Below are 15,323 nucleotides of genomic sequence, written 5' to 3'. Positions count from 1 at the left end.
GATGAAGACCTAGCTAGTCAGTAACTAGCTAACACCAGACACAGATGAAGACCTAGCTAGTCAGTAACTAGCTAACACCAGACACAGATGAAGACCTAGCTAGTCAGTAACTAGCTAACACCAGACACAGATGAAGACCTAGCTAGTCAGTAACTAGCTAACACCAGACACAGATGAAGACCTAGCTAGTCAGTAACTAGCTAACACCAGACACAGATGAAGACCTAGCTAGACAGTAACTAGCTAACACCAGACACAGATGAAGACCTAGCTAGTCAGTAACTAGCTAACACCAGACACAGATGAAGACCTAGCTAGTCAGTAACTAGCTAACACCAGACACAGAAGAAAGGGGAAACATACACTGAGTGTACAAAACATTAAGAACGCCTTGCTAATATTGAGTTGGTTTTCTTGCTGGGAAACGTAACAATATAATAAAATATCATCGAATTTAATAAAAAACATTGACTGTTTGACTGTTCATGACCTTTAAAAGATATATAACTTCCGATTGAGCCGACATATGCAGCGTTTACCCCCTCTGTCTCTTCGAATGCGGGAACATTGCCTTTCATGTGTCAATCGCACTATAACGCGGATATTCCGCGGTCTGGATTGAATCTAACCCTGGTTTGACTGTACTGACCTCAGCTATTGTGATGATGTTCCTCATGTGCCATTGTGATGACGTTCCTCGTGTGCCGTCTTTGGAGAAGATGAGGAGATCACCCCCACCAAGGCTCCACCTAAAGCCCCAGCCACTAAGGCCCCGTCACACAAGCCCAAGCCACGTAAGATCACACACACCTCATAAGGGTCCTCCTAAAGCCACAGCCACCAAGGCTCGGCTCAAGCCCGAACCAGAGGACACATGAGGAAGAAACCACCATAACATACAGGCTTTCTAATCAGACCCTTCACACTTAACATGTGAATGGAGAAATGCCTACTTACTACAGTTATGTCTGCAACTATATACTACTTGCTAACATACTAAGACTGCTACTCTATAATACTACTAGCTAACATACTAAGACTGCTACTATATAATACTACCATACTAAGACTGCTACACTATAATACTACTAGCTACCATACTAAGACTGCTACTCTATAATACTACCATACTAAGACTGCTACACTATAATACTACTAGCTACCATACTAAGACTGCTACTCTATAATACTACCATACTAAGACTGCTACTATATAATACTACCATACTAAGACTGCTACACTATAATACTACTAGCTACCATACTAAGACTGCTACTCTATAATACTACCATACTAAGACTGCTACTATATAATACTACCATACTAAGACTGCTACACTATAATACTACTAGCTACCATACTAAGACTGCTACTCTATACTACTACCATACTAAGACTAAGACCATACTAAGACTGCTACACTATAATACTACTAGCTACAATACTAAGACTGCTACTCTATAATACTAGCTACACACTAAGACTGCTACTCTATAATACTACTAGCTACCATACTAAGACTGCTACTCTATAATACTACTAGCTACCATACTAAGACTGCTATTCTATAATACCAACTACCATACTAAGACTGCTACTATATAATACTAGCTAACATACTAAGACTGCTACTCTATAATACTACTAGCTAACATACTAAGACTGCTACTCTATAATACTACTAGCTAACATACTAAGACTGCTACTCTATAATACTACTAGCTAACATACTACGACTGCTACTCTATAATACTACTAGCTACCATACTAAGACTGATATTCTATAATACCAACTACCATACTAAGACTGCTATTCTATAATACCAATTACCATACTAAGACTGCTACTCTATAATACTACTAGCTACCATACTAAGACTGCTACTCTATAATACTACTAGCTACCATACTAAGACTGCTACGATATAATACTAGCTAACATACTAAGAATGCTACTCTATAATACTACTAGCTAACATACTAAGACTGCTACTCTATAATACTACTAGCTACCATACTAAGACTGCTACTCTATAATACTAGCTAACATACTAAGACTGCTACTCTATACTACTACCATACTAAGACTAAGACCACACTGACTGCTACTCTATAATACTACTATCTAACATACTACGACTGCTACTCTATAATACTACTAGCTAACATACGACTGCTACTATATAATGCTAGTAACATACTAAGACTGCTACTCTATAATGCTAGCTAACATACCTAGACTGCTACTCTATAATACCACTAGCTACCATACTAAGACTGCTACTATACACTACTACTAGCTACCATACTAAGACTACTACTAGCTAACATACTAAGACTGCTACTATATACTACTAGCTAACATACTAAGACTGCTACTCTACTAATCCAGCATTCATTTAGTCTCTCGTTTAGGAGAGGCTTTTACCCAAAGTGGCTCATGATTTTGAGTAGTACTTGAACACAGGCCTGTTAACGAACCATCCCCATTCCCCAATTAGTCTGGGTTGTGTCCCAAATGGCACCACTATTCCCTACGTAGTGCACTACTTCCTACATACTACCCTATGTGGGTAATAGGGTGCCATTTCAGATGCTGCCTATCGATATATGCCTCCCCCCATCATGTAGTTGGTCACCCATCTGCGCTGCTGGTCAAAGGACTAGTGCTGGGTTGGAGTGATGCCTCCTGTCAGAAGACAATGCTTATGTCCCTTCAATCTAAAACAGAGGTATAGAGTTTGGAAAACTCCGTTTGAGATTGTATCATTTTTATTGGTGGCCATTTTGACACCAGATGTTCCATGCGTTCAAATTAGAAAGGAGATTAGAAGGTTAATGTCATGGAATGTTTAGAACCAACATGGAGGCTAGTTTGCCAAACTCTCTCTATTGTATGGCTTTGATCTAAACTAGCTTCCTTGTTCCTGGTATCTGCTTTCTCTCATGACCAATGATCTGATTGGACTGGACAGATGACAACTCCTATTGGTTATAATGGAGGAGATGAGGAAAGGAAGCCGGTGAAGATTATTGGGACACGGTCCACGTATAGACATTCACACACATTGTAGTGATATCTTGCCTGCGTCAACAACATCCTGTGCAGCATGCTATTGTAGACACTCTGTAGGTACACTCACCATGTTGTTTACATATTGTTGTCTTTGTTGCCACACATGTTGTGTCGTGTATGTATGTGTGGGTCGTGTTGTGTGTTTGCATCTCATTATCTCGGTTGTTTTTTTAGCCACAGAATGCTGTCATTTTCTTGAAGTCAACAAATAGGCAGTGTGACCTTTGAATGACCTTTGGACATTCGGTATCTATTGAGTACCAAAATAGAGTAGATGTGAGTGCTTCCTGGATGTCTTCCACACATTCTAGTTTCGGATATGTTTTTTCGACTGTGTGCCTACTGGAAGCTGTGAAAGCAGTGACGTCTCATCTTCTTTTGTGTTCGTATTTGTCTGTATGTATGTATCTATGGATCTGTACAATGTGTGGAAAACTGATATTGTAGACCAGGGGTACTCAACTCTGACCCTACGAGGTCCAGAGCCTGCTGGTTTTCTGTTCTGCCTGATCATTAATTGCACACACCTGGTGTCCCAGATCTAAACTAGTCCCTGATTAGAGGTGAACAATGAAAAAATACATTGGAACTGGCTTAGAGGCCCAGAGTTGAGTTTGATGGCTGTAGACATTGAGTTACCATGTATAGAATGTATCTCTTCACAGATGCTGTATATTGTGACTATGCTGTTTGGTTTTCCTCCTGGTTGAGACATGTTAGATATACTGTAGATTCCATTTTATTTTTTTGCCCGACTCGCATTTTAACTTTTACCCATGATCTTTGAACTCTGACCTGTGACCTCTCTCTGCAGCCTCTGATGAGTTTGACCTGAGTGATGCTCTGGATCCCAACAATGACATTGGAGGGAAGGACAAGAACAAGGGACAAGCAGGTTATTGTTTATTTTTGTTATAATTTATTTATGTATGAATTACTTTTGTTCTTATTTTGTTTGTGTAGAGTATGTCATTCAGAAGTGTGGGTTTGCAGTAGATATGGTATACATATTGTAGTGGAGCAGCAGTAGGTATGGTATACATATTGTAGTGGAGCAGCAGTAGGTGTGGTATACATATTGTAGTGGAGCAGCAGTAGGTATGGTATACATATTGTAGTGGAGCAGTAGGTGTGGTATACATATTGTAGTAGATATGGTATACATATTGTAGTGGAGCAGCAGTAGGTATGGTATACATATTGTAGTGGAGCAGCAGTAGGTGTGGTATACATATTTGTGGAGCAGCAGTAGGTGGTATACATATTGTAGTGGAGCAGTGGAGCAGCAGTAGGTGTGTATACATATTGTAGTGGAGCAGCAGTAGGTATGGTATACATATTGTAGTGGAGCAGCAGTAGGTGTGGTATACATATTGTAGTGGAGCAGCAGTAGGTATGGTATACATATTGTAGTGGAGCAGCAGTAGGTATGGTATACATATTGTAGTGGAGCAGCAGTAGGTATGGTATACATATTGTAGTGGAGCAGCAGTAGGTATGGTATACATATTGTAGTGGAGCAGCAGTAGGTATGGTATACATATTGTAGTGGAGCAGCAGTAGGTGTGGTATACATATTGTAGTGGAGCAGCAGTAGGTATGGTATACATATTGTAGTGGAGCAGCAGTAGATATGGTATACATATTGTAGTGGAGCAGCAGTAGGTGTGGTATACATATTGTAGTGGAGCAGCAGTAGGTGTGGTATACATATTGTAGTGGAGCAGCAGTAGGTATGGTATACATATTGTAGTGGAGCAGCAGTAGGTGTGGTATACATATTGTAGTGGAGCAGCAGTAGGTATGGTATACATATTGTAGTGGAGCAGCAGTAGGTGTGGTATACATATTGTAGTGGAGCAGCAGTAGGTATGGTATACATATTGTAGTGGAGCAGCAGTAGGTATGGTATACATATTGTAGTGGAGCAGCAGTAGGTATGGTATACATATTGTAGTGGAGCAGCAGTAGGTGTGGTATACATATTGTAGTGGAGCAGCAGTAGGTATGGTATACATATTGTGGAGCAGCAGTAGGTATGGTATACATATTGTAGTGGAGCAGCAGTAGGTATGGTATACATATTGTAGTGGAGCAGCAGTAGGTGTGGTATACATATTGTAGTGGAGCAGCAGTAGGTATGGTATACATATTGTAGTGGAGCAGCAGTAGGTATGGTATACATATTGTAGTGGAGCAGCAGTAGATATGGTATACATATTGTAGTGGAGCAGCAGTAGGTATGGTATACATATTGTAGTGGAGCAGCAGTAGGTGTGGTATACATATTGTAGTGGAGCAGCAGTATACACATTGTAGTGGAGCAGCAGTAGTATGGTATACATATTGTAGTGGAGCAGCAGTAGGTATGGTATACATATTGTAGTGGAGCAGCAGTAGATATGGTATACATATTGTAGTGGAGCAGCAGTAGATATGGTATACATATTGTAGTGGAGCAGCAGTAGATATGGTATACATATTATAGTGGAGCAGCAGTAGATATGGTATACATATTGTAGTGGAGCAGCAGTAGATATGGTATACATATTGTAGTGGAGCAGCAGTAGGTGTGGTATACATATTGTAGTGGAGCAGCAGTAGGTATGGTATACATATTGTAGTGGAGCAGCAGTAGATAGCTGGTGTAGAAAACTGTAGCAGTTTTAGCTGTAGTAGAGTAGCAAATACTAGGAACAGCAGTCATAGTAATAGGCTGTAGTATTAGTGTATTAGGTTTGATAGTCTGTATACTACAGTCACAGTAGTAGAATGGTAATATTATATTAGGGTTTGATAGTCTGTATACTATAGTCACAGTGGTATTATAGTACAGTGGTGGTATAGTATTAGTATATTAGGGTTTGATAGTCTTTATACTACAGTGGTATTATAGTATTTTGGTTTGATAGTCTGTATATTGCAGTAGTAGTAGTAGTGTTATTATCATAGTAACACTATATTAGCCTAGTATCAGAGGGTTAATGTGGTGTCATGTCTCGTCAGATAAAGGTATTGGAGGCGGAGGCAGGGGAGACAGAGCCCCCAACAACAGAGGAGGGAACGGGGGTAAGAACCCTGCCTGACCTACCCGACCTGACCCTAACTTACCTGGTCAACCTGGATAAACTAAACCATGCCTGTCTACTGGGCCTACCCAAATCAACCCTAACCTGCCTGTCTACTGGGCCTACCCAAATCAACCCTAACCTGCCTGTCTACTGGGCCTACCCAAATCAACCCTAACCTGCCTGTCTACTGGGTGGGGACCAGCTTTCTGCTTTGTTCTTGGTTAATACCTAGTTCTATTTAACAGCATCCCTCTCTTTTAATATCCAATCTCTGTCCTTCTTTATATCACTCTATATTTGATCTATGTGTAGAATTGCAGGAAATAAGCTTTAAAAGAGAAATATTTTCAGCCTCATCTCAGCCTCATGGTGTACTGTGTGTGTACTGTGTGTGTACTGCGTGTGCACTGTGTGTGTACTGTGCACAAAGCATAGCTGATGGCCTATATCCTCACTCTATAATATCTGGCAACCCTGATCCTTCTCTTTCTCCTTCCTGAATGACATTTGGCAACCCCGATCCTTCTCTTTCTCCTTCCTGAATGACATCTGGCAACCCCGATCCTTCTCTTTCTCCTTCCTGAATGACATCTGTCAACCCCGATCCTTCTCTTTCTCCTTCCTGAATGACATCTGGCAACCCCGATCCTTCTCTTTCTCCTTCCTGAATGACATCTGGCAACCCCGATCCTTCTCTTTCTCCTTCCTGGATGACATCTGGCAACCCCAATCCTTCTCTTTCTCCTTCCTGAATGACATCTGGCAACCCCGATCCTTCTCTTTCTCCTTATTACATCTTTACACTAGAAGACCAGCGCTTGTCCTCTATATACTTTGACTGACTCCCTCGTCTACTGAACTTTCTCCTCTTTCTGGAGACCCTACTTTTGGGATGTTGGCTGTGTTTGAGCGGAGGCCGTCCCTGGCTTGGAGCCTGGCAGGTTGGGGACGTTGGCTGTGTTTGAGCGGAGGCCGTCCCTGGCTTGGAGCCTGGCAGGTTGGGGACATTGGCTGTGTTTGAGCGGAGGCCGTCCCTGGCTTGGAGCCTGGCAGGTTGGGGACGTTGGCTGTGTTTGAGCGGGGGCCGTCCCTGGCTTGGAGCCTGGCAGGTTGGGGACGTTGGCTGTGTTTGAGCGGGGGCCGTCCCTGGCTTGGAGCCTGGCAGGTTGGGGACGTTGGCTGTGTTTGAGCGGGGGCCGTCCCTGGCTTGGAGCCTGGCAGGTTGGAGGCGTTGGCTGTGTTTGAGCGGGGGCCGTCCCTGGCTTGGAGCCTGGCAGGTTGGAGGCGTTGGCTGTGTTTGAGCGGAGGCCGTCCCTGGCTTGGAGCCTGGCAGGTTGGGGACGTTGGCTGTGTTTGAGCGGAGGCCGTCCCTGGCTTGGAGCCTGGTGTGTCAGGTTAGGGTTGCCAGTTAATGCTGATTCTATATCCCTTAGGTGGATCTTTCTCAGATGATGATCTGCTTGACTTTGGGAAAGACGACCCCTACAACCCTGACAAAGGCAAAGGTAATGGATGATCTTAAAAAGGGGAAATTATTAGATAAACAAACATAATAAAAGAGCGTGAGAACAGTCTTCTGAGTTCAGACCTTTACCATTGCTTGTTTTTTAAAATGAAGGTACTCACTCTGTTTAAATCCTACATAAAGGTAAATGTCTTGTTTTAGTTGGACAAATAAACAGTGTGTACATCTGGGTAGGTAGTTCATATGTTCAATCAGGACACAGGGACCTTTATTAAATGCATTTACATTGATTGCACATTACAATAGAATGTAACTGACTAGCTGACATGCATCATTCCTGTTGGTTGGACACGGTGGAGGCCAGTCTGCCGCCGACGACAACAACCTTGGTATGACGACGACAACAATATTTTTATGAAACAACAGGTTATGCATGGCAAAGGTCTGTGTCTAATGTGAATTATTGGCTATCGATTATTGACTATTGATTACACCTCTGTGTTCCTCTGTGCTCCAGACACCATGGCTGAGACCGGAACCATCGCCGGGATCATCAGTGCCATTGGCTTGGCGCTGGTCGGCGCGGTCACCAGCTACGTCTCCTACCAGAAGAAGAAGCTCTGCTTCAGCATACAGCGTAAGAAGCCAGATGGGGTTGACGTAATCTGACGTAATCTGTGATCTAGATCTTGTGGTATAATGTGGATATGATTCTATATAGTTTTGATAACAGTGTAACGATTACCTGGGATTACAGTAATCTATATTCAGATAATCGTATCTAGATAAATTCTCAGATTTACCAGACTGCTGTGTCCTGTTATACAGAGAGCCTGAATGCAGACCTGGTGAAGACTGATAACCCAGACGCTGTGGTGGCCACAGAACCACAAGGTAACCACCAAACCACCCATACAGGTCCTGTCTCCAGTGAATTTGGAAAGTATTCAGACCCCTTGACTTTTTCCACATTTTGTTACGTTACAGCTTTATCCTAAAATGGATTCAATAGTTTTTCCACCCTCATTAATCTACACACAATAACCCATAATGGCAAAGCAAAAATAGTTTTGGGGGAATTTTTGCAAATGTATAATTTCTAATTATAATTTGTTTGTTGAAATATCACATTTACATAAGTATTCAGACCCTTTACTCAGTACTTAGTTGAAGCACCTTTGCCAGTGATTACAGCCTCAAGTCTTCTTGGGTACAAGCTTGGCACACCTGTATTTGGGGACTTTCTCCCATTCTTCTCTGCAGATCGTCTCAAACTCTGTCAGGTTGGACGGGGAGCGTCACTGCACAGCTATTTTCAGGTCTCTCCAGAGATGTTTGATCAGGTTCAAGTCCGGGCTCTGGCTGGGCCACTCAAGGACATTTAGAGACTTGTCCTGAAGCCACTCTTGTGTTGTCTTGGCTGTGTGCTTAGGATAGTTGTCCTGTTGAAAGGTGAACCTTCACCCCAGTCTGAGATCCTTAGCGCTCTTGAGCAACTTTTCATCAAGGATCTCACTGTACATTGCTCCGTTCATCTTTCCTTTGATCCTGTCTAGTCTCCCAGTCCCTGCATCTGAAAAACATCCCCAGAGCATGATGCTGCCACCACCATGCTTCACCATAGGGATGGTGACAGGTTTCCTCCAGACATTACGTTTTGCATTCAGGCCGAATAGTTCAGTCTTGGTTTCATTTGACCAGAAAATCTTGTTTCTCATGGTCAGAGTCCTTTAGGTGCCTTTTGGCAAACTCCAAGCGGGCAGTCATGTGCCTTTTACTGAGGAATGGCTTCCGTCTGGCAGCTCTATCATAAAGGCCTGATTAGTGGAGTGCTGCAGAGATGGTTGTCCTTCTGGAAGGTTCTCCCAGCACCACAGAGGAACTCTGGAGCTCTGTCAGAGTGACCATCAAATTCTTGGTCACTTCCGACCAAGGCCCTTCTCCCCTGATTGCTCAGTTTGGCTGGGCGGCCAGCTCTAGGAAGAGTCTTGGTGGAGACCACTGTGTTCTTGGGGACCTTCAATGCTGGATGAATGTTTGGGTACCCTTCCCCAGATCTATTCCTCAACACAATCCTGTCTCGGAGCTCTACGGACAATTCCTTCGACCGTGGTTTTTGCTCTGACATGCGGGACCTTATACAGACAGGTGTGTGCCTTTCCAAATCATGTCCAATCAATTGAATTTACCACAGGTGGACTCCAATCAAGTTGTAGAAACATCTCAAGGATGATCAATGGAAACAGGATGCACCTGAGCTCAATGTGGCGTCTCATAGCAAAGGTTCTGAATAGTTATTCACATAAGGTATTTCTGTTTTCATTTGCAAACATTTTTAAAAAACTTTTCGCTTTATGGGGTATTTTATGGGGTATTATGTGTAGATTGAGTAAAAACATTTATTTCATCAATTTTAGAACAAGGCTGTAACGTAACAAAATGTGTAAAAGGGAAGGGTCTGCTATCCTATCTGTGTGAGATTCAGATAATTGAAGTCATTTGTTTGATCTGTTTGGAAGAAGATTAATGTAGAGAACGTCTGTTCTCTGCTGCATTGATGGTACTGCAGTGTTGTTGGAGTGAAATATGAAACATTATTCTCTCCAGTTAAAGGGGTCTGTCAGGGAAAGAGAGAGAGGAGGAGACTGAAGAGGGGGAGGGAGAAGGAGAGAGGAGGGGGAAGAGAGGGAGGGAATGGGATCGATGAGAGGTGAGAGGAAGAGGGGGGAGGGAGGGAAGAGCAGGATGGAGTGGGAGAAAGAGAAGAGGGAGGGAGAAGGTGAGGGAAGAAAGGAAGTGGGAGAGGGGGAGGAACTAATGTTTGGTGAAGAAAAGAGGAAAAGTCGTCTCCACGACCAACACCTCTCTCCTCATGGAAAAGTCGTCTCCACGACCAACACCTCTCTCCTCATGGAAAAGTCGTCTCCACGACCAACACCTCTCTCCTCATGGAAAAGTCGTCTCCACGACCAACACCTCTCTCCTCATGGAAAAGTCGTCTCCCACGACCAACACCTCTCTCCTCAAGGAAAAGTCGTCTCCACGACCAACACCTCTCTCCTCATGGAAAAGTCGTCTCCCGACCAACACCTCTCTCCTCAAGGAAAAGTCGTCTCCACGACCAACACCTCTCTCCTCATGGAAAAGTCGTCTCCACGACCAACACCTCTCTCCTCATGGAAAAGTCGTCTCCACGACCAAAACCTCTCTCCTCATGGAAAAGTCGTCTCCACGACCAACACCTCTCTCCTCATGGAAAAGTCGTCTCCACGACCAACACCTCTCTCCTCATGGAAAAGTCGTCTCCACGACCAACACCTCTCTCCTCAAGGAAAAGTCGTCTCCACGACCAACACCTCTCTCCTCATGGAAAAGTCGTCTCCACGACCAACACCTCTCTCCTCATGGAAAAGTCGTCTCCACGACCAACACCTCTCTCCTCATGGAAAAGTCGTCTCCACGACCAACACCTCTCTCCTCATGGAAAAGTCGTCTCCACGACCAACACCTCTCTCCTCATGGAAAAGTCGTCTCCACGACCAACACCTCTCTCCTCAAGGAAAAGTCGTCTCCACGACCAACACCTCTCTCCTCATGGAAAAGTCGTCTCCACGACCAACACCTCTCTCCTCATGGAAAAGTTGTCTCCGACCAACACCTCTCTCCTCATGGAAAAGTCGTCTCCGCGACCAACACCTCTCTCCTCATGGAAAAGTCGTCTCCACGACCAACACCTCTCTCCTCATGGAAAAGTCGTCTTTGTGGCTATGTTTGAACTTTACTTCAAATGAAGTAGATTTGATTAGAGTAGATGAAATTCCTTTCCATTGAAAATTGTCATAAGGCTGATTTCTAGTTGTAAAAGGTTTATGAAGGCATTATTAAGCTTTAGAAGTTGCAGTTTGTTGAAAGTGTGATCAGGTTTATTACCGTCAGTTTAATATCTCTCTCTCCTCTCCTCTCCCTCTAGTTCAACAGACTCTTCTGGAGCCCCCCAACGCTGAGCCTCCTAGTCAGGATAACACTGTCTAATATCCCACCCGTCCGTCCGGCCTCGTCCCCCAACCTACACACACACCTGCACACACACGAAGAGGGTGTGACAACACACACTTACACGCCCTCACATTGGGGAATACCCCCCCCCCCCCACCTCATACGCCAACACACACTCACCACTTTTGAAGGATAGTTCCATCCCCGTTATACCTTAAGAATTGTAGATAGATGGTGATCAGCAAACTCTGTCTGAAATGTAGAGTGCCACTGACAGCCATGTTGACGCCACCAAGTTCCATGTCATTCTAGAATCTTAATGTCATTCTAGAGTGGGAATGGTATTGTCACTATGGTTCGCCGACCTCTGTAGACCTTCCCCCGCCACACTGTGTGTACATATAATTTAATTTATTTGAACTGTTTTAAACACCACTAATATGCCTGTTTACAAGTTGATTATGAAGGAATGGTAGCCTAATCCTAGATCAGTTTTTATTTGACAATGATAGTCAGAGGATTTGCTATACTTAAGCACATACAGATCCTGGACCAGGCTTTCATCTTGGTATTTCCTGAAAGATAGTATGGTACATAGTATAACCCACATACTTTCCCCCTAACTCTGTTATCCAATCAAAAATCTTAACCAAATAATTACCCCCCCCATTCACCCCTAGTACATATATCCCCCATTCCCCCTAGTACATATATCCCCCTAGTACATATATCCCCCATTCCCCCTAGTACATATATCCCCTCATTCCCCCTAGTACATATATCCCCTTCATTCCCCCTAGTACATATATCCCCCTCATTCCCCCTAGTACATATTTCCCCCCTAGTACATATATCCCCCATTACCCCCTAGTACATATTTCCCCCTAGTACATATATCCCCCATTCCCCTCTAGTACATATATCCCCCATTCCCCCCATATTTCCCCCCTAGTACATATATCCCCCCATTACCCCCTAGTACATATTTCCCCAGTATATATCCCCCATTACCCCTAGTACATATTTCCCCCTAGTACATATATCCCCCATTCCCCCTAGTACATATATCCCCCATTCCCCCTAGTACATATATCCCCCTAGTACATATATCCCCCTCATTCCCCCTAGTACATATATCCCCCTCATGTGATTTTTCTACCATTTCTACCTTCATGTTATTGTCCTAAAGAAACAGTTTTGCAGTGGTTTCTTCCATACGTTAATGTTTAGAAGCTGCATTTTTATAGCCTGGTTGTTAGTCTGTTTGTGCTTTCTTGCCAACTCCTTATCACTCATTGTAATGGCAGTCGTATGTACTGCATGACGATGACAGAAATAGAATTGATAAGAGCACAACCAGATCTGGGAACCAGGCTAGCACTTTTTTAGTGTTGATTTTAGGATGATGTTTTATTTTTTATGAAGCGATGTTCATTTGAAGAACTCAATGACTTACTTACTCCAGAGCTGCTGCGTAAATGTCCATGATGTGATTTGCGTTTGTTTTAAGAAACTGAAGAGAATATAAGCTCTTTTCCAATATCCATACTAGCATACTACTTAGGGAACAAACCCGTGTATTGGGTCCTAGCATTCTAAGTAGTATGCTAGGATGGACATTGGAGCACACTCAAAGGCTCTGTTCCAATAGCCACACTAGTGTACTGCTTAGTGAACGATATGTGAATTTGGCGTGCATTCTAAGTAGTATGCTAGTATGAATATTGGGAGTGCAGCCTTTAAGTCCACTTGTGTGGAACATGGGAATGTGATGAAGATACACAATGTATAAAGACTAGTTAGTATCTGTTTTGTCTTATTGAGATGATGCCTGTGCTAGAGAAAGTGGAGTAAACGTGAAATCGAAGCCTAGTCGAACTTAAAACTTCTTGATATTGAAGTAACGTAACGGTTGCGTCCCAGACTGCATTGCATCAACCAACGGTTGCGTCCCAGACTGCATTGCATCAACCAACGGTTGCGTCCCAGACTGCATTGCATCAACCAACGGTTGGGTCCCAGACTGCATTGCATCAACCAACGGTTGCGTCCCAGACTGCATTGCATCAACCAACGGTTGCGTCCCAGACTGCATTGCATCAACCAACGGTTGCGTGTCACGTCAGCGAGTGCGTAGTCGGGCATCGCATTGCTATATCAATGAGTTGTTTAGCAGATATGGAACAGAATTACACACCTATCCGGGCGTTGTGACTTCTGGCAAGCTTCTGCAATGTAGTCATCCTGGAACGTGCCCAGTGGTTCTGTGGACTGGACATTTGTTTGACTGGACAAGGCTCTACATAGACTTGTGAAGTTCTTCAGATTGAGCTATTTGCTATATGATATCAGAGTTAGTTCATCTCTGTGATTTGGATAGTGTTTATACTAGCTGTTGCTTGTTGTTAGGAAAGGTCGAGGTGAATTACGTTTCAATTCACTTTAGTTCATTCAAGAAGCGAATTCAAATTCCATGTCAAGAATTTAGAAAATCTTTAATTAAAAAATAAATGGCACATTTCAATTTGATTTTGAATTTAAAATCGCTCCTTTGAATTGAATGATTTGAAATGGAATTGGCCCGAATCCTGATTAGGAGACTAGTAAGTGGAAAGTGAAGCTTGTAAATTGCAGCATGAGCATATTTCTGTGTTTTTACTATTTAATTGTTGTATGATCGTATTCCTTGATATTACGATGTATCTTAATGATCTATACACTCGTTCCTAAGTGTGTTTTTATTCAAATAGTTTCCGTCTCTGCTCCCCCACTCTTTCTAAACGAACGTTGTTTACTAGAGTGGCTTTTGTCTTAACTACTTAGCTGAACTTATCTAAATATTGTTTTAGATATAGAAGGTTTCCAAGTGATTTTATTCCAGATAACAAAACAAACCTTTTTAGGGCAGATACTCAAATGACACCCTCTTCCCTTTGTAGTGTACTATTTTATTCTATATAGGGAATAGGGTGTGATTTGGGATGCACTCCCACTGGCACCTGTGCCCTGTTCTGTTCGGCTCCCTTGTTGCCTTGGAAACGCAGCTCTAGAACCACTCCTCCTGTGAGGTTGAGGCGCTCTCCCTACCTGCGTATACTCTCCGCCTTTAGTAACTGATCCTGGTGCAGTTGTTATCTTATAATGGATAAGATAAAGATTTAGGTTGGAGGAACTGTTGTTAACCCTTTGATAAATAAGAACAGAACATTCCATCCTTTGTCAATCGTTCTTATTAATTCTAGCCGTTGACATCATGAAGGACCGTAGCATTCCGGGATCGGACAATAGAACTGTCCAGAACTTCCACTCTACAAAGGGTTAATAACTGTTAGTCAACCTTCTCCTCTCCTGTCATCCAGATGCAGGTGCTGCAGTACTGATGGTGCTTCTCTCTATGCCTTATAACCTGCTGGCTCCCGCAATACTAAACACACAGAACTAGAACCAATAGAATGGAATGTTCAATGAGTAGAATTCAGATTATATTAGTGCTTTTCTCAGTGTTCTACACATGAAACAGTGTGGGAACCACCAACCAAATATCAGTGGTTTGAGGGCCTGTGTCCATTCTATGTTGTCTTTCTAAAAAACACCTCCCGTGACAGAGCTGTGCTCACACAAAAGAAACAATGAATGTTAAACGAATGTACTTTCTCTTAAATCGGTTGCGATAGCTCGTAGCAAATGTTCTTAAAACCCACCAAAGAAATGTTG

At 43.1% G+C, this 15,323-nt stretch overlaps 1 protein-coding gene across 4 annotated transcripts in view; it reads left to right on the top strand.

The window, feature by feature from the left end:
• The window catches only part of LOC115118454 (CD99 antigen-like protein 2), a 28,214-nt gene extending 15,917 nt beyond the window's left edge, over positions 1 to 12,297 (top strand). For 2 of the 4 annotated variants that reach the window (XM_065025289.1, XM_029647061.2), the window contains exons 4-10: positions 720 to 794; positions 3,892 to 3,972; positions 6,084 to 6,146; positions 7,582 to 7,653; positions 8,131 to 8,250; positions 8,442 to 8,507; positions 11,584 to 12,297. In XM_065025289.1, the coding sequence (XP_064881361.1) occupies positions 720 to 794; positions 3,892 to 3,972; positions 6,084 to 6,146; positions 7,582 to 7,653; positions 8,131 to 8,250; positions 8,442 to 8,507; positions 11,584 to 11,645 (539 nt within the window). In that variant the 3' untranslated portion in view covers positions 11,646 to 12,297. The remainder of the gene's footprint in view (positions 1 to 719; positions 795 to 3,891; positions 3,973 to 6,083; positions 6,147 to 7,581; positions 7,654 to 8,130; positions 8,251 to 8,441; positions 8,508 to 11,583) is intronic. The other 2 variants (XM_029647066.2, XM_029647068.2) reach the window with 2 other exon arrangements.
• The last annotated feature ends 3,026 nt before the right edge of the window (positions 12,298 to 15,323 follow it).

The sequence above is a fragment of the Oncorhynchus nerka genome, linkage group LG12, assembly GCF_034236695.1.
Source record: "Oncorhynchus nerka isolate Pitt River linkage group LG12, Oner_Uvic_2.0, whole genome shotgun sequence".
In the NCBI taxonomy this organism is placed as follows: Eukaryota; Metazoa; Chordata; class Actinopteri; order Salmoniformes; family Salmonidae; genus Oncorhynchus; species Oncorhynchus nerka.
The sequence above is the reverse complement of the archived record's forward strand: the minus strand, read 5'-3'. Positions and strand labels throughout refer to the sequence as shown.